General features: G+C 44.5%; 1 protein-coding gene across 2 annotated transcripts in view; it reads right to left on the bottom strand.

Annotated features, from left to right (window-relative positions):
• PRKCB (protein kinase C beta) overlaps positions 1 to 25,688 on the bottom strand; it is a 244,914-nt gene that overhangs the window by 9,657 nt on the left and 209,569 nt on the right. For both annotated transcript variants that reach the window (XM_077828614.1, XM_077828613.1), the window contains exons 14-16: positions 25,456 to 25,536; positions 25,040 to 25,147; positions 14,737 to 14,877 (exon numbers count right to left, since the gene is read on the bottom strand). In XM_077828614.1, coding sequence (XP_077684740.1) covers positions 14,737 to 14,877; positions 25,040 to 25,147; positions 25,456 to 25,536 — 330 coding nt within the window. The remainder of the gene's footprint in view (positions 1 to 14,736; positions 14,878 to 25,039; positions 25,148 to 25,455; positions 25,537 to 25,688) is intronic.

Consider the following 25,688-nt stretch of genomic DNA (forward strand, 5'->3'; position numbering starts at 1 on the left):
GCGTAAGGTAGAGAAATAAGGATACAATGCATTTCACAAATGGGGAAACTGAGTCAGAGAGGATAAGAGATCTATCCAAGGCCACAAGGGAATCAGTGTCAGAGCCAGGATTAGAACCCAAGAAGTTCCAAGCTTCTCATCTTGCACAGAAATGCGTCACTGCTATGCCTGTCTGATAGGTTCACTGAGGTGACACTATAAAATAGCCAGCATGATGGTCCTCTGAATAGTAATTCGAGGGGCCAGAGCCTCATTTGATGTCAACTGACACCAGCTGAGAATTCGACCATAGGGGCTTTACATTTCCTGTATGAAACAAAGGGGTGGTTAGGGGAGGGAGTGAGAGAAACCTGTCAAATGCTTCACTTCACTCTGAATGTAAAAGAAAGAATGTAAAGAACTCCTAAAAAGAAAAGGAGGCACCTCAGAGACTAACACATTTATTTGAGCATAAGCTTTTGTGCATCCGATGAAGTGAGCTGTAGCTTACAAAAGCTTATGCTCAAATAAATGTGTTAGTCTCTAAGGTGCCACAAGTCCTCCTTTTCTTTTTGCGGATACAGACTAACACGGCTGCTACTCTGAAATCTAAAGAACTCCTGTAACCTTGGGTGCTGCTATAGAGAACTGCTGGATGGGTACTAGGTTATAACAGATCCTGTGAGACTTATCATTGGTCTATTATTAGGAAGTGAGGCAGTTACAAACTGCCTGACTATACCTACCACATATATACCACATCCTGTATGAACTGGAATTCATGGCTCTACTTTAATGGCTAGTGGGCTGTATTTCTTATCAAAACTTCCACACTCCTGACTCCATTCCCTCTGGCACTGGAGATGCAGGAGCCAGGACCTATTGATCTCCTCATCTCTCCTTCCTAATACACATCTCGAAAGAGCACATATGCTTTACGTGCTGGGACTTTCCCCAAATGAACTATCATTTGCTGAGAAAACAGATTTGCATTTTTAATAAACGTAATGTCGGTCTAAAAATATTAAACAGTAAAGACAATACCTGTGAACTGTTCAAAATTCTGCACTTCTTTGTTCACTGATGAGGTTTAAAAAAAAAAAAAAGACAATGCTAACATCAGCCTGCTCGCTAATACGCAGCCCCTTTGGCATATTTTATGTTCTTACAGCCACCAGGTAAGCCATCATTATTCCTAAAACCACTGGACAGTTCAGTGAATAATGTTAAATGCTAGCCACATAAGACGACGTTAAATGCTAGCCACAGCCATGCAAAGCCTGTTTGCTCATCTTCAGAATGTATTCTTCAGCCATAACGTATCCCTTTCCCATTGTGCAGATCAATGCCTCAGTTCAGCCAATCATTAAAGCCCCTGCTTAAACTTAAACATTGGTTTAAGCTCATCCTATTCAGCAAAACACTGAAGAATCTGATTCATAGATTTTAAAACCAGAACGGACCATTACGATTATCTAAGCTGATCTCTTCACAAACATGGCACAGAACTTCGCCCACCCATTTCTTCATGAAGCCCATAATTTAGGTTTGAACTAGACTATATACTTTTTTTTAAGAAAGACAGCCAGTCCTGATGTAAAGGCTCCAAGTGATGGAGAACCCACCATAGCCCTAGGTAAGTTTTTTTCAATGGTTAATTACTTTCAATGTAAAAGTTTACACCTTATTTCTAGCCTGACTTTGTTCATCTTCAGCTTCCACCCAATGGATTTCATTCTGCCCTCTTCTGCTAGATTTAACAGCTGTCCATGATCAGAAAAGTTCCTCCCCAGTATAGACACTTACAGACGGCAATCATGTCCTTAAGTGATTTTCTGAGTCAGGGCTCAAATGTGCTCAGACACTTCACAAGATTTTTCCTGTCTCTTTTCCCCATGGTATTCTAGCCGGATGAAAGGCAAATACACCTGGCCCACCTCCATGAAACATGTAGCTCATATCATTCCCAGCACTGTATTTTAACAAGATGTGCTAACCTTTTAGCACTTCAGTGGGACATGTTACCTCATTTTCACTAGGTAAAAGATGAGTCAGTCAGTGGCAAAACAAGAGGGAAGGTTCTTAAAAAGCTGAGGCCATGTCGACTCTAGAGCAGCACAGCGATGGTGATGTAGTTCCGTTGTGTAGATCCTTCTTGCATAGAAGGAAGGGATTTTTCTGTCCAGGTAATTAATCCTCCTCTTTGAGAGGCGGAAACTAGGCCAACAGAAGAATTCTTCCATCAACCTAGCCACATCCACACTGTGGGTTAAATCAACCTATCTATGGTATTCAGGGCGTGACATTTTTCACAGCCCTGAGCAAGCTAGCCAGATCGATCTAATTTTTAAGTGTAGACCAGCAGTTAGAAGCTGGTCTTTGGACAACACAGTATTATCCATAAAAATGCTTGAGTCTTTCAAGACCAAGGCTGACAAAGAAGTGAGGCGAGTTACAAAGATATTGAGCCATCCAAAGTGCAGATCCGGTGTGAACTAGTACATTGCGATTCTCATAATCTATATTGTGGGGGTGCCTCAAATGGGACAAGGGAAATGCAGGCCCTGCACTGAGAAGAGCAGTGTCTAGGACAAACACTGAGTAGGGGAAGAGTTACAAATATACGAACCAAGTAATCAGAGTAATAGGCAGGTGGCCGGTTAGATGCTCTTTATACAGATAAACTGGATAATTTCTCCACCCCCACAGACCAATTCCCAGCCTCCGTTCTGATGTCCTCACACTCTTCCCTCCCAAAATTCCTCTCAGCAGAGAGAAGTCTATTCTACGGTTCCCATGATGCAATGCATCTTAGGGAACAAAGGGCTGAGAACACCAGAAGGGAACCCTCTATTCGCAGGGTAAGTGGCTGCTTTTTGCTAAAAGCAGGTTTCAGAGTAACAGCCGTGTTAGTCTCTATTCGCAAAAAGAAAAGGAGTACTTGTGGCACCTTAGAGACTAACCAATTTATTTGAGCATAAGCTTTCGTGAGCTACAGCTCACTTCATTGGATGCATACTGTGGAAAGTGTAGAAGATCTTCTTATATACACACAAAGCATGAAAAAATACCTCCTCCCACCCCACTATAAATGGTCACAAATCAGATGTCAAGAATTATAACATTCATAAACCAGTCGGAGAACACTTCAATCTTTCTGGTCACGCGATTACAGACAGGAAAGTTGTGATATTACAACAAAAAAACTTCAAATCCAGACTCCAGCGAGAAACTGTTGAATTGGAATTCATTTGCAAATTTGATACAATTAACTTAGGCTTGAATAGAGACTGGGAGTGGCTAAGTCATTATGCAAGGTAACCTATTTCCCCTTGTTTTTTCCTACCTCCCCCGCCCCCAGACGTTCTTGTTAAACCCTGGATTTGTGCTGGAAATGGCCCACCTTGATTATCATACACTTTGTAAGGAGAGTGGTCACTTTAGATAAGCTATTACCAGCAGGAGAGTGGGGTGGGAGGAGGTATTTTTTCATGCTTTGTGTGTATATAAGAAGATCTTCTACACTTTCCACAGTATGCATCCGATGAAGTGAGCTGTAGCTCACGAAAGCTTATGCTCAAATAAATTGGTTAGTCTCTAAGGTGCCACAAGTCCTCCTTTTCTTTTTGCTAAAGCAGAAAACACTGAACTTCTGTTTACTCTGCCCTCTTGGCCTCCCTCCCCAATCAAATAAGCTCCCAAGTTGGTTCAATAAGACTGCTTCCAACCTGTCATCTCTGCTAAGACTCAGACCAATTTTAAAAGACGGCCAAGCTATAGACTCAGGAAAGAGAGAAGGTTGCAACAAAAGCCCTGATTGCACCTTAGCTTAGTGGCACTACTGGGGGCTGTTAGGAGGATGCTCCTTATTTCCAAATGATTCAGGGAGCAGAAGAAAACCTAAAGACACATGCCCTCCCTCTCTAACTCGGCATGATAGCTGGAGATGTCACAGATGTCTAGAAATTAAGATGAAACAGCCTGATTGTTTCATACTGATCTGACAACCCACAAAATATAAAATCTGAACAATATCCATCAAGACTTCCAGTTTCATTGGCAAGAGCTGGTAACTATCCCAAGCCATGCAATGAAACACCAGACCTTGACCCTTCCAAAAGATATATTATATGTTGGGGACACTGGTGTCAGCAGAGAAAATTTTTTTCATTTCTGGTAGCTGGCTGCCTGAAAGCCATCAGATTAGCATCAAAAATAGAAAATAAATTCACAAAAATGAAGTTGGCAGTTGCATAAACCCTGGAGGCTCAAGAGAATGTGGAGATATGGGCTTTTCTAGGCTATGTTGTCACTAGTTTTTCCCCTTAGCAACAAGATAAAACAAAGTATTGGGAAACTAACTGAAAAAGGTTATCAGAATTGTAATGTACAGCATAACAAGAGCTACCTGCTAATAAGCAGCTCACTTGCAGATTCCCTTCACTCCCATCTATATATTTAAAGCTTTGCAGTGCTTTGAAAATATACCTGTCACTGGCCATTAGCGTCACAAGTTTTTGGTGGAGAGAGGTTAGGTAGCTCATTTGAAACATTTGAGGGCATTAGACCTGAACTTGCTTTGAAGGGATGTACTGCATGTTTTTTTAAACACTTAGTATCAATTACTTTAGGATTAATTGGGCAAGGTTTTAATGTTTGTGAAGTTCTTTCAGATCCTGGGATGAAAAGTTCGACAGGAAAACCAAGTATTGTTTGTAATGTTTGTATTCATCATGCTAACCAAAATAGCTACAGGAACCTGCATCAACAAGTCATAACTCCTGCCATAATATCAGAAGCGCCTTTACAGTAAGAATATTTGAAAAGTTGTTCAGACACTATGAATTTATTTTCCAGTTTTGTGAATCGGTGATTTTGTTCCTACAGTTTGTAAAAATGTAAGGAAATTGCCGGGCCAATAGGTCAAAGTAACCTAACGACAGTTTTTGGGGAAAGGGACGGAGTTTGTCATGGCAAAATAAATGCCCTAACCAAAAGAGTTGGAGAATGACCCGATGTGAACTGCATGCAATCCAAAATGCAAAGGTTGAGGGCTATAACCAGGGATCCGTGTTGTGCTGTTAAGACAGTGATCGTTGAAACGACCTTGAAGAGATGCTCTGCTGCATATTTGAGATCTGTATCTTTAGAGCTGTGCCTCCAGGGTTCTTGTTCTTCATGGATCCTAATTCAACTTTCATCCTTGTATGAATGAGATGTGACAATTGCTCCTTCTTTCTTTAAAGGTTACAGAGGCATTTATCAGCAAACCAGCTGCCCCAACCCCCAGTACCTTAGAGCCCTTATGCACCATATCCTGCCATTTCACTAATACAGCAGGCAGCTGTGCATGGTAATGCGAACAACAGGCCAATTCCTTTCCAAACAGATTGACAAGTAACATTTTAACAGTTTTTTCTTTTGAAGGATGATATAGCCATATTCCATTGGATAAGTGATACGGAGAAGAATTCACATTGCTATCGGCTGTAACAGATGCTCTTTACATCAGCACCAAGTTTTACTGCTTCTAAAACTGAGCTCCTCTTTAAGAGGAGAAAGACATCCCATAGGAATTTTCATATTTAACAAAAGCCACTTGGGGAAAACAATCCTCCCCAGTTTAGTACTCTCTGAACAAACAAGCAGGACTCCATTCTGAACTGAGAACATGGGAATCTATTTTATACAAATCCTCAAAGTATCCTAATATTTATAGCCACTGCAGAATGGCTTTTTTTTTTATTACAGCTGCAGAAATAAAACTGTCAGTTTAGAAGATAGCCTTTTTGTTTTACCAATATCTAGCTTGATTTCCAATAGAGACAACAAAGACATAATAAAATATTTTCCCATTCATCCTGGAGATGCAATGAAATACCACAAAGCTGACACTGGCTATTTTCACTGTTATGACAAACATCTTCCCCTATTCCTGAAGTTCAGCTCAGGGGGTGCGTTGGACACATCCTCAAACTCTCATTGTTATAGCTTATGAGCACCTAATCATAATGGGGGAGATTTTCAAATGGCACCTAACCTCACTCCCACTTTTCACAAAGCAATCGCTCTGCATCTGACCTATCAGTCCTCATCTTCAAAGGAAACCTGCACCACACATTCAGAAGACGAGCCGGGGAGCTTACATTCATAACTTTGCTACACATTAAAAATCATGGTCTTAATAAAAACACTGGATTTATGGCTTATTACAACAATCTGTACCCCACGAGCCCCCCTTTTTCTCCTACAACTACAGGGGTGTTAATGGGCCAGAATGGTCCCTGAGAACATGTGCTAACCAGACATGCCAAACCCACGAAAAAAAACGCAGAAATTTGGCTTGTTTTTGGCTTAATTGGCTTGTGAGTTGCTTGTTGGCTAGTTTTTGGCTTGTAGCTTGTTGCTTCTCTTTTTTGATTGGCTCCTGGGGCGAGCAGGGGAAATGGGGGGGAGAGAGTCAAGGGTGCACAGCGGGCCCACCACAGTCCCAGACTGCACACCGGGGAGATCAGGTCACATAGAGTGTGGGGGTTCTTAGGGATTGGCTTCTTTGGGCCTTGTTTTGAAATGGGATTAGCTGGATTGTTGGCTTATTGTGAAAGTTGGGGTGCTTATTTATAACATAAAAGTTGGCAACGGTGCTGCTAACTACTTATGCTAAACTATCTGTACTAGCTGGGACACTCTACGTACCTTTCCCAGATCTGAGGAAGGGCTCAGTGCAGCTTGAAAGCTGCTCGCTCACCAACAGAAGCTGATCCAACAAAAGATATTACCTCACCCACCTGGCCTCCCATGGGCACCGTGCCTGATTCTGCTACACTCAACCCCTCTGCCGCAGACCCTCAGCTGGTGTAAACTGTCAGCGCAAGGTCAATTTCAACGGAGCTATGACCTAGTACAACAGCAGTGGATATGCCCCATTGAGTAGTAACTTGTTCGGGGGGCACTACCATTGAAAGCATTGGGTCTGCTCCACCGGAGTCAGAGTGCTGTGAAAAGGGACCCGAGTTTTCAAGTGTTTTCCTTCTAGCAAGGTTTTTTGGAATGCTAGGAGGAGAAGTTTAAAAAGAGGGCACTTCATCACCTTACAACATATTGCCTTATTCCTTCACCTATGCATTGACACACATTATACAGAATGAAAATAGACAGGCAGGTAATTTTTGGCCAGACTCCAAGTCCTAGTGAGCTGTAGCCCACGAAAGCTTATGCTCAAATAAATTTGTTAGTCTCTAAGGTGCCACAAGTCCTCCTGTTCTTTTTGCTAGTTTAACAGCTGTGTCTGCTTCAGAATCCTTTTTGCAACTGTTGCAGTGAGACAGAAAACAGGGTTCAAAAACAACCCTCCCCCTAATTCAGTCCACAGGAAGAGGCAAAAGATGATGAATCCTCAGCTGGCCAAGTTCCTGCACGTGCTTCCATGAGCCAAACTTAGAGTGCATCTCCCTAGCTATCCTGGCCCATACGGTGGGAAGAAGGAGCTGTTTATGAGTAAAAGCATGAGAAGTTTAAACAAGCACTACCCATGCCCATGAAATGCACAAAGCGCTGATTGCTTTGTAATCATGCTTTATACTTACAAAGCATCTTAGCAGGAAAATGAGCAGCTTGGCAGTGAGACAGCGTTTAGGGCTGCCAAGATGCTATACCGATGGCTTTGTCTACTTAACTTCTAAAAATTATACTGAGCACAAGGATGGGTGGAAATTATGCACTGATAGAGAAGTGTTTGGATGAAACAGATTCCACTCCCCTTGTCCCCTTTTCACAGCCAGGAGAGGGAGAGACAGTCACGCAGAATTACAGACTACACTGGTGTGCTGTTAATCCTTTGCTCACCAGAGTGGGCCTTCATCTCCCTTGCCCTGCCTTCAGAGAGGGGCACTATAGGTCTCGGGGGGGAGGGGGGGAGAGCAGGGTTGCTTTTCCTAAAGGACCCCTAGCAATCACACAAACCATACAAATCTCAGCCTACTGTGAAGAGGAGCTGTTACAAACTGCAAATAGTCAGTGCTCCATTAAGGGTGGGAGTTTCAAAGGAGAGGATTGAAATGTGCCATCTCCAACCTGGGGCAAATGCTAGAGAGGGTAACATTTTCAAAAGCCCTTAAGTGACCTAGAAGCCAAAATCTCATTTGCAAAAGTGACTCGGTCAGATTTTCAAAAGATATTTCATTGCCGGAAGATACAGACTGGCACCCAGTGGGGCTGACTCCCATGGGAGTTCGGCACCTAGTGGGAATTTCAAAACTGCCTGTCTGAATGTTTAGGTGTATAAGTACATTTTAAAAGCTGGCCGTTAGGATCCCAATTAAGGACTAAGACTCCTAAGTCACATTTGAAAATGGGTCTTAGGTGCCTTTGAAAATTTTACTCCCCCCAAAAATCTACATCCAGGGATACACTGGGAACACTTCTGCACACTAACTGAGTAAATATTTTCAGTTTGTAAAAAAATTGGTTAATAATATGGGCCCCAGTTCTGCCCAGCTTAAGTCTCATTGACTTCAGTGGGCCTTAAGCACTTGCTGAAATGTTTTACTGAATCAGGGCTGCTAAGTCTCTTCTGTAACCAAGGAGGTTTCTTTGGAAGAGAATGAAAATATGAACCAAATAATTAAAATGAAGTCAGAGAGACTGATCTTGAGAGGGACAGAGAAGAGCTCATGGTTTTACCCTCACTATAGGTTTCCTGCATGTCCATTGTGTTAGGGAAAAAAAACATTCAACTTTAAAACATTGACTAGTTGGGGATTTCTGCTGTATACAGCTTGAAAACTGTTCTCCATTTGACTGAGCCTTAACACACATACCGCAGGTACTGTACAGTCACACAGCACATTTACATGTGCTTGCCTACGTAGGCGCTGCCCACTAAACTCTTAACTTTGTCTAATTCGGAAATGGCTCCTGGACTCACCTCACCACAACAGAGGTTACAGCAAGCAAAATGAGCTAGGAGAGCATAACTGACTGATTTCTCAAGTAACTGGGTCTGTAAATAGTATTTCAATATTGATTAACTCAAAATGATTCAAATAAGATTTAATTTATGTAATTAGATAATTATTAAATTAAGATTTAAAAAAAAACTCACTGACTTCCTTGTTGTCAGCACTTCTGTACTCTGCCATTTGATTTCAACGCTTTTAGAGTGAGGAGACTTTTCAAATCACTACGCTTTATGTAAAGTAAAGAAGTAATTAGACACCAAAAACAATCATTATCTCAATGAGAGGCAGAGTGAGTGTGTAAACACACTTCTCAGGGAAAACGCCACCAGGCAGGGAATTGGTATGCAGAGACCAAACCTAAGAGCAATGAAGCACAGCCTCTTGTCAGAAGTGCTGACTTTCTGCATACCAAAGACAAACTGCAGCCCCGATCTCTCTTGTTACAGTCACTGTGATAAAGGTTAATCAAGCACCAAACCACAAGATCTCAAGAATGTATTTTCAGCACCAAGGACAGAGCAGACCCAAGTCAGGCTGAATAAGTAACTGTCCCTTTTTTGTTTTGTTTGTTTTAAAATTATACAATTTTCCAAGAAGTGAAGCGTGGCCATTACAGGCAGCCAGACAAGGGGAGAGTAAACAAAGGCTCCCTTTGAAGCCAGCCGCTGTGTTTGCAGAGCTGCTACAAAATTAGGAAGATGCTGCAAGGAGTTCGTGGGTGTTAGGCAAACGTGGAGGTTCATGAAGAGAGTCCCCAGCAAGAGCTATGTAGAGACAGGCGACCATCCAGCGTGGTAAAGATGCCACCAGAGCTGAAACACGGCAGAGGAGGACCTGACCCAGCCCAGCACCAGCCCGCTCCCATTAGCTTCTTAATGGCATCTGTATTAGAGCCCTGGACAGCTCCGGCCTCAGTGGCCTTGTGTACAGCAAAAACCATTTTGCCATGTTTGAGCAAAGCCGTCACCCGCTGCATTACCTGACGTGATGCTGAACTCAGTGGGCCCTGCTCTGCGCTGACCGCAGAACTGCAATCAGCTTGGCGTCAGCGGTAACGTTCTGTAGTGCAGACAAGCTCTCTGGGCGCATGTGCACACCTGTGTTAGACTTATCTACAGTCTGTACTTTAAAACCTTGGCTGACCAGAAAAAAGTTCCATGTAGTCTATTGTATTTCTATTATTTCAACGGCTAATTTGAAATAAAAAAAAGATTTCTGTGGAAGTGAAAAAGACCACGTTAGCACATACTGCCATTGCCCGCGCCTTTCTGCGCAAGACCAAACTTACTGCCATTAAAGCCTTAGATTACAGGTGAACTTTTAAAAGTGATCATAAACTCTTCCTTCCCCAAGGATATTTTAAACCCAGATTTTCTGTATCCCTGTGACTGTGAATGGGCATTTTGATAACCAGACAGCACCTTTAAAAAAAAAAGTTCCTTTCCTTTGATTTCCTTTTGGCAGATGGCATTAAAGGAATATGTATTTTTCAACACAGATGCATGGCTGTTGGACCATCAGCAGGTACCTGAGTCATCTTAATCCTCACTAATCCAAAAACCTACTGAACCTACCTTAATACTAATCTCCCTTTCCTATCAAATGTTAAAATATTTCCTACGGCAAGCTGTTAGATGAGAAAGAACAGACAATAGCTTACCATACTCCATTCCAAGGTCCACGTTCAAAGGGAATTTTAAAGAAATAAGACATTTACAGCAGGACACAATTTGAACATTTTAAAAACAAACACATTGAGAGAGTGTATTTGAGAGAATTCAACTTTTTGCATTAAAAAAACAAACAAACAAAGATGCAACATGCGGCAGATACAGTAACAGGACATCTGGCTCAGGAAGGAACTGGTGAATGGCAGGAGACAGGAAGAAGCAGGTCTGGTTAGAAAATGAGCACAGATGGGGAAAACAAGCAGCTACAAATTTCAGGAAAAATGGATCATTGCCAAATGAAAGTCAAGCTCTGAGCTTCCTGGGCCCTGTGCTAGATGTTGTAACTTCCAGAAACACATTAAAATGCACAGCCTCATCCCCACCTCTACTCGAGTTGGCAGCCCCACGTGGGTTTTCATTTTTGAACATTAACACAATTCACACAAATATCTTCTGTCTTGAGCATGCAAATCAGGGTCTGGCTTTACAGCTGACCCCAAATGATTCACCAGCTGTGATGATTTGGGAATCTATGTACAACCTTATAATTTCAAACTGGAATTCATAACTCTTTGTACATCTCTCTATCCATTTTGATTGTGAGGCTAGCCTGCCTTCTCTGCTGTCTTTTTACCTCCATCTAGGAATACTATCCAAGGGGTGGTGACACCAGGCTAGTAACGTAGGGTGGTTAAACCTTGATAGTCTTCTGTTCAAATGGAAGCACCCTTGAACAAAGAAGACAGCCAGACCTAGAAAAACAGCTCACCTAGGTGGGTAGTAATCATGCAACAGAATGAGCTGACGGGGCACTCTGAACACCTGACGAGGGTGATTGGGGGAGAGTCACCTGACAAAGGGAACCACGTCTTTATGAAAGGAGGACTCCGCCCAGCTGTTTTAAAGAGAGAGGGAGACAGGAGCAGAGGTAGAAGCCGAAAGCAAGGCTGTGCAGGAGGAGAAGGGGGAGGATCCTGGACACGCTAGGGGACTCCCACTTCAGCCCCAAGAACAGTCCAGAGTGGTGAGGAAACTGAGGCAGGGAAGGGGGTGCAAGTGTTTTATTGGTTTGTCTGGATCTGTATGGCTCTTGTGCTGTGTAAAGAGAGACAGGTTTCTGAACCTTGTTAGCTTGCATGTTATGTGCTTCAACTCTCACACTTTCTTGGAGAAGTGAACGGTGAACACACGGTTGGAGCTCTGGGGAAGAGCGGGCCTGAGCTACTACGATGTTGTGGGAGGTCAGCACAGGTCCTGGCAGCTGGACAGTAAGGTCCCACTTCAGCAAAGGGGTAGCAGACAGAGTTCGTGCTCAGGAAGTGTGCCATGGAGGCCAAAGAAAGATGATGCTGGAGCCTAGCCAGACCAAGGGTCCCATGCATGGGACCCAAACACAGCTGCCTGGTAAATGTCTAGCAGGGGAAGCTTTACCAGAGCTGTGACAGAGCAAAGAAATCTCTTCCCACACAGCGTATGACCTACAGCTTTCTCCCCTCTGAGCCATGGTGCACAAGGCAGCAGTTTAGACTTCTTGGATAATCCTCACCCAGGTGTCACCTGCTCCCTTGATCTTCAAAATGTCCAGTATGGTTGTAGTTGTGGGGAATGGGACATTTGGGAATACGGTCAGAGTGCAAATCCCACAGCAGCAGATCTTGGGTCAGATGTGCCTGAATTCCCATTCCTAGGAGAGTAGAGTTCCTTCATTCCCAGACAAGACTTCAGTAAGCTGGAGTTCTTTGTAAATATACAATAGTAATTTAAACATAATTATGTTCGAGCACATGGTCGAAAGCCAGAGTCCTTCCAGGGCTTGGTGGGGTCCACAGGGCCCATGTGGGACTGGGAGGCTCAGAACGAATGAGCACAAGGAGGGACATAAGTATCATTATCCCAGTTCTGCAGATGCAGAGAAGTGTCCCTGGTCACATGGGGGTTGTGGCAGAGCTGGGAACAGAATCCGTTCTCCCAGGGACCACTCCTGTGGCCCTAACCAGAGTCTGGGCAATACTGTACAAGGCAAAATGAGCGTGGCATTTGGGAAGCCGTCATGCAGCTGGGGTAGTGCTAACTTTGCCCACCTGCGGGACAATTTCTCCATTCTGAACAGTCAGGCAATCAGCTTTAAAAGGGAAGAGGCTGCTAGAGAAGACTGGTGTTTAACCATAGGTATGTAATGCTAAATAGTATCCTACGGGCACATACTCCATTCATTACATATGCTGTTAACAGCAAATGAGTCTCCTCGGAGGGAACCAGTTCTTAGGTAAGTCAGGGGAAAAGCAAGTCTGGACATTTCATGCCAGGAAACTGGCCCTGTGGAGGAAGCAGCAGTGATGAGATCAGGATAAAGGTAAAAGTATAATGAGCAAGACTAAAAAAATGTTTGGACAATAAGACCAGAGAGGGAAGGGTCAGGGCCTGGGGCGAAACAACTAATAGCGAGGACAGCGGCAGACAGGTCCTGGAGGGATGTTACTGAGAGAGCAAAGATTGACGATCCTCCATCTTGGAGGACAGAAAAATAAGCATGGCCTTAAATTCCCAGACAGAGGCTGGGGCTAAATAGGGGGAAAGCCTTTGAAACTGGGAGGGAACAAAGGACTTTGGGATCCTCCTTCACTTGAGAGAGTCAGACCCAGATGCACATTTATCAGGAGTGGGTCAGGGATAATTGAATCACGTCTGCCATAATGCAGGGGGATGGACTCGCGACCAGAGGGAGCTTCCTTCCAGCTCAAAGCGAGGTTACTGAACACAAAACCCCAATCCTGAGAATCAGCTTTAACTTTGGGATCATGCAGAGCGCAAGTATCTGACCCAGGAAATGACAGACAAGGGAGGAGCAGGGGACACACACACACACACACACACACACACACAAAGAAGTGAGCAACTTAAGGACAAAGCTGGAGACTCCAGGAATAGCGCTGTTACGCCATTAGCTTCTCGACATCACATCGACGGCCGATGATCAATTATTGCCATATGGTCATTGCAGAAAGGGACAGAGAAGCAGGAGATCCATCTCTCTCTGGTACTGATATGTTCCTCATCACTGTAGTATCTGAGCCCCTCACAATCTTTAATGCGTTTATCTTCGCAGAACACTTTTGAGGCAGGGCATTGCTATTATGCACGTTGTACAGTGGAGAACTGAGGCAGAGAGGTCCTACGGGAACACTACGGTCCCCCGAGAGCTAGAGCAGTGCTTAACTATTGGGCCATCCTTCCTCTCACATCAGGCCTATTTTGTTATTCAAAAGGTCTCCTTTCTCCTCTGATTTCCGACTCTCGCGCCTCACGCAAGGCGTTATACAGACTGAAATGCATGTTGCATTACTGGCTGCTCAAATTGCCTCTCAGTGCCAGCCACGTGCTGGCAAAGTACCGATTCCTCTTACCCATGGTAGCTAAATAGTCTTCAGACCATTGGCATACCCACCTCAGCCTCACCTCTCAGAGGTTAGACCCCATATCAAGCAATAGATGCTGCACATTCCCCCCCCCGCCCCCCAATACCTATAATCTGCACCCCAGCCAGCAAAGTCCAGCATGAAGAAATACAGAAACAATGCAAGAAACTAGATTCTTCTTATCACAAGGATTCTCCTCTGGCTTTCTGCTAATGCTCATACACAATTCAAGCTCCAGACTACCTGGGCTTTACCTGGGGTAGAAGCCGGTGAGTGAATTGCTGCTTCATGACCAATTCAGACCTGGCATATGTTCTGAGCTAGATGTTAAGAGGCAGTTTAGAAAGACTTTTTAAACTTCAGAGGGAGAACAACAGGAGAGAGTGACTTGTGCGATAACGAATTGAGAGGTATTGTAATGCAATTAGATCCCTGAGCCGACAAACACAGGATTTCTACCTCTGTACTCTGAAGACAAGATGAGGGCCCCCGCTAGGCAGAATGATTTATTCTCTTAGTATGGTTGCTAGACATGTGCCAGCTTTACGGGCGTGGGATCTCCTAAATATATAAAGTAAGTGTGGGATACATTCATCGAGTGGGTAAGGAAAGTAGCATCTGCCCATATGCTTCTGTGTGAGCGCGGGGAGAAGAGAAAGTGTGTGTGGGAGAGAGAGAGAGAGAGAGAGACTTTAATACAATCAAACTTACAGCCTTTGGCTTGAATGGAGGTTGAACTTCTTTACGCTCGAGTTTCTCCCAGTCAATATACCGGAAGAAGGCATGCTCCTTGATGTCCCGCTCCCCTTCGGGGCCACATCCCAGGCGTTTGCCAGGGTGCTTGGTCATTAGCTTAGAGAGAGAGAGAGAGAGAGAGAGAGAGAGAGAGAGTGTAAAAGATGAAACATTTATTGACAAAAAGCCAAACTGCTTCAGAAAATCCCACCAATCGAATGGGCGCGAGAAGAGGCTGAGGCCAACGCTAGCCATGACCCAGTCGGCCAGGCACAGAGTGGCAAGCTGGGTCACCTAGCATCAAACCACGTCCCTCAAGAGAAAACCCCACAACAGGGCCCAGAAACACAGCGAGGATTCCCAGACAGAGTCACCTCTAAATTATTCCATGGACACCCCCTGCACTCTCCCCGGCCAGAGCCCTGCCTCCCCCGTGCGAGGGGCTGGCATCTCTGCTCACCCCCCCCACCCGCATTCCTCCGCACCACACCACACCTTTTTGACAAAAAAAAAAAACTGATCAAGTTGGCCAAGAGCAAACGGGACAAATGCTCACTTTTGCCAAAAATTTCAGGAAGGCTGGGACAGGGCTTAAAAAAGGAACAGTCCCGGTCAAAACGGGATGCATTGTCATCCTATCTTTTCACAGACCCAGTGAGAAAAGCAGAGAAGAGTAAGGGAATTCAGAGAAGCCGTGTAAACATTAATATCCTGGTGGTGTTGTTTGGGTTATGTTCTGAGATAAGATGCAGATACCAGAGGTTTATAAAATGTCGATAAGCAGGGAGAATATGAACAGAATTCTTGCAACAAAGGACTGCTTCATTAGAAGCAGGGCAGTTAAAACAAATCAGTTCCAAGAGCACGACCAGTTTGCAGCAAATCTTGTTCTACGGCATGGGGACTTGGGTTTGCAAAAGGACACCACCACTTCCTGCTTGTTACTAGCTGTGACTTATGCAGCTGTTCACATTAGTAGGCTCAGTGCAAGAACCACAAGGTGCAATCTGTGGCCAGCTGTGGAGGTCAGACTAGATGATCACAATGGTCCCTTCTGCCTTTCAAATCTATGAACCTTGGAACTGCTTGGAAAAGGCCAGGGAATGACCAACACTCAGGAAGCGGGAGGAAGACAGGCCTAGTCCTTTGCCTTCCACCCCCTCCATGACACATATGCATAATTCCCCCTCACTTCATGGGGAGAACGTTCACTTCAGCAGCTGGCAACCCTCCACTGCCCCTTCTCCTTCCTTGGACAGAGATTCAAATTCTCTCTCTTTCTGGGTCACGCTGCCAATTCCCAGGGCGGGTCAGACAAAGAACAGAAAGAACAAAGAATTTGGCTACTGGCCAAATCTGGGAGGCCAGGTGTGACAAGGGCCAAAACTGCCAGAAGCTGGGAATGGGCGACAGGGGAGGGATCACTGGATGATTCCCTGTTCTGTTCATCCCCTCTGGGGCACCTGGCACTGGCCACTGCTGGCAGACAGGATACTGGGCTAGGTGGACCTTTGGTCTGACCCAGTCTGGCTGTTCTTATGGTCTTATGTTTAAAGGCCCAAAGGGAGGGGGACACAACCCCATCCACGCAGGGGACAGCTGCTTCTTTTAGTGTCAAGGCCTCTCTTCCTAAAGCTTCTGATTCCTGGCTCTTTTCCTGATGTGGTGTCTCCCCATTTTTTATTTACCTGTGTGGAATGTGGTAACTTTTGGGACAAAAATGAGTGACAGCCCTCAAAACTAGGGAGGGTTGAGAGGTGTACACGTGACTCACAATGCTGTTTGGGTGAAAGCAGGATTTAAGTGATTCTGGAACCTGGACCTGGCCGCTCTGTCAGGGGTGAATTTCACACTCTGCAGAGAGTCCATCACAGCAATGTAGCAGAACTTGTGTGCCCAAGAAGGGCTTCTGTTCTGGACATTGCAAATGTTTTGACATAAATCAATCATGTCACCCATAATTGCACATAAACTTGCTCAGGGAGACTGATCTTAAAAGAAAAGTTCCATGCAGACCTAATGGCAGGGAAAAGCCTGCAAAATAAAATAATTAAAAAAAAAAATGGAAATAGAAATGTGAAGTGAAGTAAAAAGGTTGGAGCCAACCACCACCCTGGTGGCCAGTGGCAGTGCATTCATTACCCAGTCAGCTGGGAAACCAGCCCAGGTTAACCCCTTCAGTGCCAGAGGTTGAGTGGCTACTGAAATAACGTTCATGGCTTCGGCATCAGCTCTGGAAATCCCAGCAGCTAGCAGCAAAGTGTCAGGCAGCGGGCCCTGGCTTCTGAGATCTGGATCAATCATCTTCCAGACAAGATGTGCTAATTTGCTAGTGGCGAGGATCACAGCATCCCATTAGCAAGCTTAGGAGGTGATATTGGTGTCCGTCCAGTACAGCATCACTCCCTCGTCCTCCCCTTCTGTCAGAGAAGAGACGCTGTAACTGTGGCTGCCAGGAGCACAGGACAGCTGTGGTTGGGTAGGGGTAGAGTTGGATCAGGAAGAAAAAGGGTAACACTGATGATAGGACTCAGAGCGGGGGGAACCGAACCTGTTTTACTTACTCATTATTGTTGATGGATACTATTGTCTTATTTGATATTGAAGTATTCTAGTCATTGTAAAAATTAATAAATAATAAGAATAAAAATTACATTGTAATAAACTATGCTGATGTAATAAAAGCAAAAATGTCCCTACTCATTCAGAAGAGTAGGGTAAATAGCCTATATATAAAAATGTAGTCACGTTTTTGTTTAACGTTTGATATGGATTCCCCTATTCCCCTACCAGAGTGAACAAGCCTTAGAAGTACAAGAATGGGCCACACCACCTGTCCCATATGGCAGGGAGGGGGCTGTTCTTGGTGGTCAAAAGCCCCAGATGGAGGCTGTTGCGTGGCTTTCTTTTGGCTCTCCTCCACTCTATGCAGTGCCAAACAGTGGGAGACTCCCTGTTTCAGATCTTTGCTCTGGCATTCACTATATTCTTTATGATGCTGAACCACCTCTAAGTGAGGTCAATGGGAGTCTTTCCATCTCCCTCACAGGGCTCTGGATCAGACCCTCGCTGATAAGTCAAATCCTGCCAGTTGAATCACAACGGTGAGAGAAGTCATCTATGAATCAATGGGAAGTTATTACAAAGCATTTCCTCTACAATTTGAGACTCTAAAATGTCAGAATCATAGAACATCAGGGTTGGAAGGGACCTCAGGAGGTCATCTAGCCCAACCCCCTGCTCAATGTCCACTGAGAACTCTTCATCAAATTTGTTTCGTTCAGTTGCAGTCTCTCTCCATCTCTACATTTGATTTTCACATGCAATATCAGCTTGGATTACATCCAGCCAACATGCAAAAGAGCTAGATGAGGGGTCTTCTTTCTTGGGCCCTGATCCTGGGGACGCTCACATGCATGTTTCATTTCACTGAAGTCAATGGGACTCCTCATGGCAGTGAAGTTAAGCACATGTATGTTGGCACGACCAGGGCCTAGGCCGAAACATCAAGCATTGGGACTCCTACAGATAAAATTCAGCAGGGAAAATGCCAAGCAGGATGAGTCACTTCAAATAGTGAATTAGAAACGAGACATGTTTCAGCCACGTGACTCCTCTGAAGACCTGAGCCTACTCAGCACCCACTGACTTGGATCAGATCCTGTGGAGGCAGTATGGCAGAAATATGGCATCTCGCTGAGAAACCAGCAGGATATGCTTCTAGTTCAGATTTGACAAAAATCTGATGGTCGCAATTTAAATGCCAAAATGTCTGTTTTTCAACGCCTACTTAGGTTTGTATGGAAATCTCACTCACCTTTCAGCATTGCTCCTTCCTACACGACAATCCCTGACTTCCCTTATCTCTTTCCTCGCACACCAAGTTATCATGCTCTCCTCACACAAGAGAATTTAACATTGAAGAATTAGGGAGAGAATTTTCAATTTCACGAGTGGATTTTTTGTAGTTCTAATAACAGATGTGAATAACTGTTTTGTTTCCACAGCCGGTATTAGACTGAATGCTGTGTATTGCATGCATTGTCTACTGGAGCTGGCGTTCGCCAATGCAGGATATCAGAAAACTGTTGATGGAGCTAAATTTCTCTAGATTGGGACCTGGATGTTAACTCATAGGTAGATCTTTGTTTTAAGAGAGAAATTTGACTATTGTAGGGGCGCACATTAAAATTTGAACTAGCATCTGTTCCATTGCATCTACTGTTGTTTTACAATCAGCTTCTCATACACAGCAGTAAATATATCTTACATTAATTTACTAATTAGGTTTTACTAGCCAAAATCTTACAGTTTACCTGCTGTTTTTTTGGTGGTAATTGTTTCAAACATACAAACACACATACACAGACACACATACAATTTATAAATTTAAATTTCCCTGTTAAACACACAATTTCCCAAAGTAAACACAAATCCACACCACATTCTGAACAGCTTGCCCTGGCTAATCAATTATAAAAGATTAATTTTCTACTTGATGTACCTGTCAGCATTGCTGCACAGGGCTATATTGTGATGCAGTTATTCTTCTGTATTTTTGATACATGCACCCAGAAATTAAATCTTCCAGTTTCCTTTTGTGCTTTTATTCTTCATGTTAGCATGAAGTCACCATCTGCTATTGTTATACAGAAGCCCATGAAGCCTACAGATTGAGTCTCCTGACTTATAGAAGAGAATAATTGGCATTGTTTGTATTAAATAGGAACAAGTTGGTTTAATCCCTACGCTAATGCCGTGAATACAACACATCACCGTAGATTAAGAGGACTGTATTAGACCAACACATGTTCAAGGCCTATGGTACACTTCAAGAAACAACTATGTAGTCTATGAAAAACAAACATAATTTCTTATCTTGACTATGTGGTCAGCTTCTACTGATTCAAGTCCTAATGCAGCAAAATTCTCAACCAAGTACCCTAAGGGTTTTGCTGACCTGGGGCCTTAACTTCTCAAGTTATAATAGAATTAGCCAATGGAGATGCAAACGGAGCTACATCTTTGAGGGCTTTGTTTAAAGCACTGGGAGGTGGAAATGCCTGAACAGATCTTTGCCCCCCTCTAAATTCAGTGTCTGGCTCACATGACATGCAGGCAACATATTGACTTCATTGAATGCACTAGACACGTCACTAATATGGAGATTACCACTTACAGTTCTTGTGTACCATGGTGTCTTGTTCTGAAAGCTGGGTTTGTCTCCACTGTATGTTCATTGCCTATTCATTATCTACCGAGAGCATCTCTAATGTCTTCATTATCTGCCAGTTATCCCAAGAGATAAACAGATGGGAAACCTCACTTAAAAGAAAACCACAGGCCTAAACAGTTGAAAGCCATGATCTCTCTCTTTCCCAGCTTCTCATGGTTGGAACATAGTCGCAATAACTTGTGTCCCTGTAAACTGGGATAATAGAAACTGAGCTGAACCCTCAGCCATAAAGAAAAGCAAAGACAGCATTAGGATCAAACAGACTGTCGCAGAACTAGTTGAAAGTTCCCCATCAAAATTTGATTTTTTTGACAAAAATAGGTCTTTGAGAATTCAAAATTTGGAAAATTTTGACCATCACCAGAATGTTGTGAATGGTCACTTGCAGAATTAGTCAGTTGCATGAAGCCTGTTGGACTGGTGTGTTACATCGTGCAGTGTGCCATGGCATTCAGCATGTCACCACAGCACGGCACAAATACATCACCCCAATGATGTATCCTCCCAGGCAATCTTCCCATATTATCAGGGTCACTTAAAACAGACGTTAAAAATCTTAAAAACCCCAAAATACCCCAAACAAACAAACAAAAACAAAAAACATTTTATCAGCTTTTCAACATTATTAAAAGATAAAGATTCCATTGGAAATATCAGATACTGTGTGTTACTTCAGTATCCATGTCACCAATAGATCATAGGGGTAGTGGGATGTGGAATCACCTGATGTATCTATTACACCACTAAAATGACCTGAACAATGTGCTAGTTATATATTATATGATGTTTTCCCCACCCAGGCATCTGAGCCATTGAAAATACCATTAAAAATACCTGTAGATTTTACTGAGAAAGCCATGGCACTTCCTGCCTTTGCTATCAACAGAGATTCAAGAGGGACCTAGTATTCACAGGCAATCTGTTCACCTGGAAACAGTGACTTTGTTCAGGCACATTCAAAAATCTCCAGATGGGAAGAAAATAGTTTATACTTATGCCAGTGATCGAGTGCACATGTGATCCACTAAACACAGGCTTTACGAAAACCAGTTGGGTCACAAACAAGAATGCATCCCTCAAAAAGAGAAGGGGTATATTTGTAGTTGTCACATGCCAGATAGTCTGGATGGAAGACCAACCTGTCATTTCATCTAGGACACAGGTCTGATGGCAGGAGTCTGCCCAGCAAGACTGCTGGCTTTTGAGAGCTGAACCAGCATTTCTGGTCTCTTTAATGTGAATGGATTGCACAAAGAGAGCTATACACAATAAAACCAATAGTTACTACGTCTGCCTCCCCCTTCCCCCCCCACCTCAAAACAACTCAGATTTCTTCTCCTAAAACACCCCCTCCGCCCTGTTCCAGCTGATACTCTAATAGGGAAAGCACTATTACATTTGATCTAGTAAGTGGCATTTAATGAAGAGTCAAAGACGCAGTTAAGTATCCCATTTGTTTGCCAGTGAGTGCATCTGATCAACATTTACCATTTGGCTCATGCAGAAACAGAGCCTTCTGTGTGAAATTGCTTTCCATCTCCTGACTTCCCAAAGCCACATCTAAGACTACACTAAATAATGACTGGCACTAGGACATACGATTAAAATTGTGTAGGGACAACAAAATCCCCCTTCAATTGTTCCTGGACATCCTGGCTGAGATATACAAAACCTTTCATGTTTACAGGCAGAGCTTTTTCCAATAGCTTTTTTCATTTAATTGAAACTGGGTTGTTTTTGTATGTTAGAAACTTTTTCCTGGAAAAGTAACAAGACTTAGATGCTCATTAACTTGAAGATACCGATCCCTCTAATGTGTCTGGACAAGGGCTGTCTTTTCAGCTTACTGAGGCGTCTTAAAATTGCAGTCGGCTTTTTTGTGGGGGAGCAGGGAGCAATGGGAGAAAAATGCAATGTCCCTTGTATCTTTTTAGCTCAGAAAAATATGTGTGTTGAACCACCACTTTGTTGTCTACACAAAGTACACAAGACAAAAAAGAAAGAATTTACAAAGGAGACCAGACTTGTATGCACAGTTAAATCTCCTTCCATGCAGCTTCATATTTGCCAGAAGTGAGAAAAGCCATTACAGCTATATCCTGCAGATGTTTTAATCATGGTCTCTTCTTGTCGATTTACAGCATTCAGGTTTTGACTGATGTGACAGAAAATAAAGCAGACGGCTAGATTTATCACTGCTCCGATCTCTAATCACTCGCCAGTGTTACTCCCTGGAGCACTGTGGGGATAATGATGTTTAGAATAACACCAGAAAACATCTTCCTCTCTTCATTAATGCCAGACTTGGAGAAATAGCCTCCTCCTCCCCCCACTAACAACCAGCAAGTTGGCAGAAACTCCTGCTCAGATTAATATGATGGCTTCTAAATTAACACACAGACTTTACTGGCCTGCTACTTTTCACTGAAATTGACTGCCAAGTGACCTGGAAAACAATCACTTCCCCCTGACCCACTTAAAACCTGGAGCACTTCAACTTTTCCCCTCCAAAGCGCCGGTATTCCCATTGGTAACACACACTGTGAGTCCTGCTGCAAAGGGAGAGGGAGCTGCGCAATGCTGTAGCAGCAATATTAATCGCAGGTTGTGTCGTTTTCCACTAACAGGGGCAAGTGCTTCTTTCTGAGTTACAGACAGCTTGACATTTTTAAAAATAACAAAAATAAAAAGTTTTTAAAAATAAAGCAAGCACCCTACACAATAATCTAATACTCAAAGAGCTTGGACTACAGCTGAGTTCTGGCTGACTGAGGAATGGGGTCAAACCTGAATAATAAACATCCACATCAAGACTCTAATGTGCTTTGATCACTTAGGGTGCAAACAAAGTTAGCCATGCACTTAAGTCTTTGTAGGGCTGGTTCCCAGCTCAGGACACTGCTCCATACAGGGTCTCATTGCAAAAGCCATTTGATAAGGAAAAATTAGGCCTTGATCCTGCAAAATACATGTACGGGGACTTACATTTGCAGGATTCTGGCCTTACTTTCTACCTTAAAATTAGTTCGAAATATCATTATGAAGGTTCCCAGATCCTGGCCCTGATATTGTTTTAAGTCTATACAGATTCATGAACTGCCCCTGCTGCCACTCAGTGTGGTAGAGGGGTCTCTGGATAAATGGTCCCAAGTCTGGTGCCTGTTTTCAGCTTCCACATTTCACCCCCACCACTCCCACTTAACTGGAAGGCAAGCAGCCCAAACCCCAAAGACATGCCCAAGTGCTGCCTGGAGACTGCTGCATCCCCACACCCTCAGCTGCAAGGTCACGCCCTTCGACGTCCATGTACCACCACCAAGGGCTAGTCTACATGAGAAGTGCTACATCCGCGCAGCTAGGCCAGTGCAGCAGGGCCGCTGTAATGGGTCTGGTGCAGACACTTTGCCGACGGGAGAGAGTTCTCCTGTCCGCACAATAAACCCCTCTTTGTGAGAGGCCGTGGGAGCACTGTCCACGCTAGTGCTCAGGTCAGCGTAGCGCATGTCCCTCAGGCGGGTGGCTTATTCACACCTCTGAGCGATGCCAGTTACACCGAAGTACGTGGTAGCGTAGCCCTGGCCTAAGACAGCAATGAAAATAAAGAGTTTGGTCCTGCTTCTGAACGTGTTGGAACTGCTTAGAGGAGAGGAGACCCATTAATAAACCGATTAAGCACAGGATGATGTTTTACCTTTATTTCTCTTGCCACAGGGTCCTATCAGTATCAGAGAGGAGAGCTCTGCAGAAACAGCCGAGCCAGGACAGCCGCAGAGCTCTGGAAACTAGACTTGGACTGTTTGCCCAAAAGGCACAGATAGGGCTGACGGAAAGGGAGTGAAGGCAGAGAATGGGGTGGGGGGTGCACGGCTGGGCGCAAACCAACCCGTGCTGACCCCATGCTACCTCCCGCCAGGATTGCTGGTGTGACAGCAGCAGGATGATGAATTGGGACAAAAAAGGCAACAGGGGTTTAGAACTCTTTGAGACAGGCATGAAATAATAGAGAGGCCCCTGTGCAGAAGAGGCTGGCCGGTAAACAGCCTGTGGCACCCACACCATATCAGAATGGGGGACCTACTCCAGGAACTGGCACTGCTTTGCCTCTGTAGGGCTGTGCGCTACACTCCCCTTTGGTATGGGCCTCTGTGCCCCCCACGCGGCACTGAGCAGACGGGAGCAGCACACAGCAGGTGTTCTCCCAATCAACGGGAGAAGCCGCAGCACAAGGAGTCTGCCTCTTCCCAGGGAGGCGCGAGGGCCCCTCTTTGGAACATCCACACACAGTAAATCACCAGGGAAGAAGGATAAAGCCAGGGAAGAGAAGGGGAAAGCAGCTGCTTTCTGAGGCACGTTCTCCCTCCCGCACAGAGCGGGGAAGGGCGCTCAACCCCATGAGCAGTGTGAGGGGTGGGTTGGAAGAGACACGTTGAGGTGACACAATCTCTCTGCTGCAGCTGTTCAAAATGGCTGGCAACTGGACACTGAATACACAGCACTGCCTAATGCCCTCCGAGGGAAAGGTGAGCCACTAGAACCCGCTTGCTTTCATGTCCAGAATGAACCCCGGAGCCCACCGAAGTCAAAGGCAGAACACTCACAGGCAGCATTTCACCCCGGAGGCAGACACGTTAGCACCACAGTTTGCTACGCAGAGCGGCCACAGGATGCAAATCCCCCGTGGACTGCGACATCACAGCCCGAGGAGGGAGCAAGCAGGACGGCCCCTTTTACAGCTACTTATCGATTTTAAAGGCCAGAAAGGACCATGAGATCATCTAGTCTGACTTCTGGTATAAAAGAGACCAAGCAATTTCACCCAGTTACTCCTGTATTGAGCTCAGTATCCATGGCCTGTGCGCACAAGTTGCTCACAAATGACTATTATTAGCCATTTGTATGGGCGGTCCCACTATGTGGAACAGCCGCTGTAGGGAGAGCACCCTCAATTAGGCATGCAGTTGCATGCGCAACTCTGCACCTAGCTGCACAAAAACCAAGCCATACATTCTTTGCCCCATGCGAAAAGCCAAGGCTGCCCCTTACCCCTTTACAGATTGCCACAGCCTCCTTGGACATGGATTTGGGATAGGCTACGTTGTGCTCCATAATGGACTGGAAAAGTTCATCTTCATCTTCCCCTTCAAAGGGCGCCTAGGGAGGAAGAGAAAGACGACAGATTAAGTGGCATATCATTGTTCTTGGAATAATGTTTGTGTCTATGATCTTCAGGTAGGAAGTCAGCTGCCTTTCATTTCTCTGGGCTCTTCATGACTGATCTCTTCCAGATTTGCAGCCTCTCCCCATGGCTGTGATCCACTACTCTTGATCCCCAGCACCGCACAAAGCACACAGCACTTCCCCCGTCCCAATGTTTGATGGGACAAAACAAATTGCTCTTCGACAGCTGCTCACAATGGAATTTAACAAAATCCCATGGGAATCAATTAAAATTCAATTACCTGGCCAGCTAACATTTCATAGAGCAGAACTCCAAATGCCCACCAATCCACCGACTTCCCATAGGGCTGATAAGCAATTATCTAAAAACAACAAAAACAGCAGGATTACAACACTTCAATTATTAGCCTGTTGGCACAATGCAAAATAATTCCAAGCCTTGGTCCAGGTCAAAAGGACAGGGATATTTATTTGTGGTCGGATTTTCAGAAGTGATGAGTACTTGCAGCCGCTG

Source organism: Eretmochelys imbricata, chromosome 10 (genome assembly GCF_965152235.1).
Source record: "Eretmochelys imbricata isolate rEreImb1 chromosome 10, rEreImb1.hap1, whole genome shotgun sequence".
In the NCBI taxonomy this organism is placed as follows: domain Eukaryota; kingdom Metazoa; phylum Chordata; order Testudines; family Cheloniidae; genus Eretmochelys; species Eretmochelys imbricata.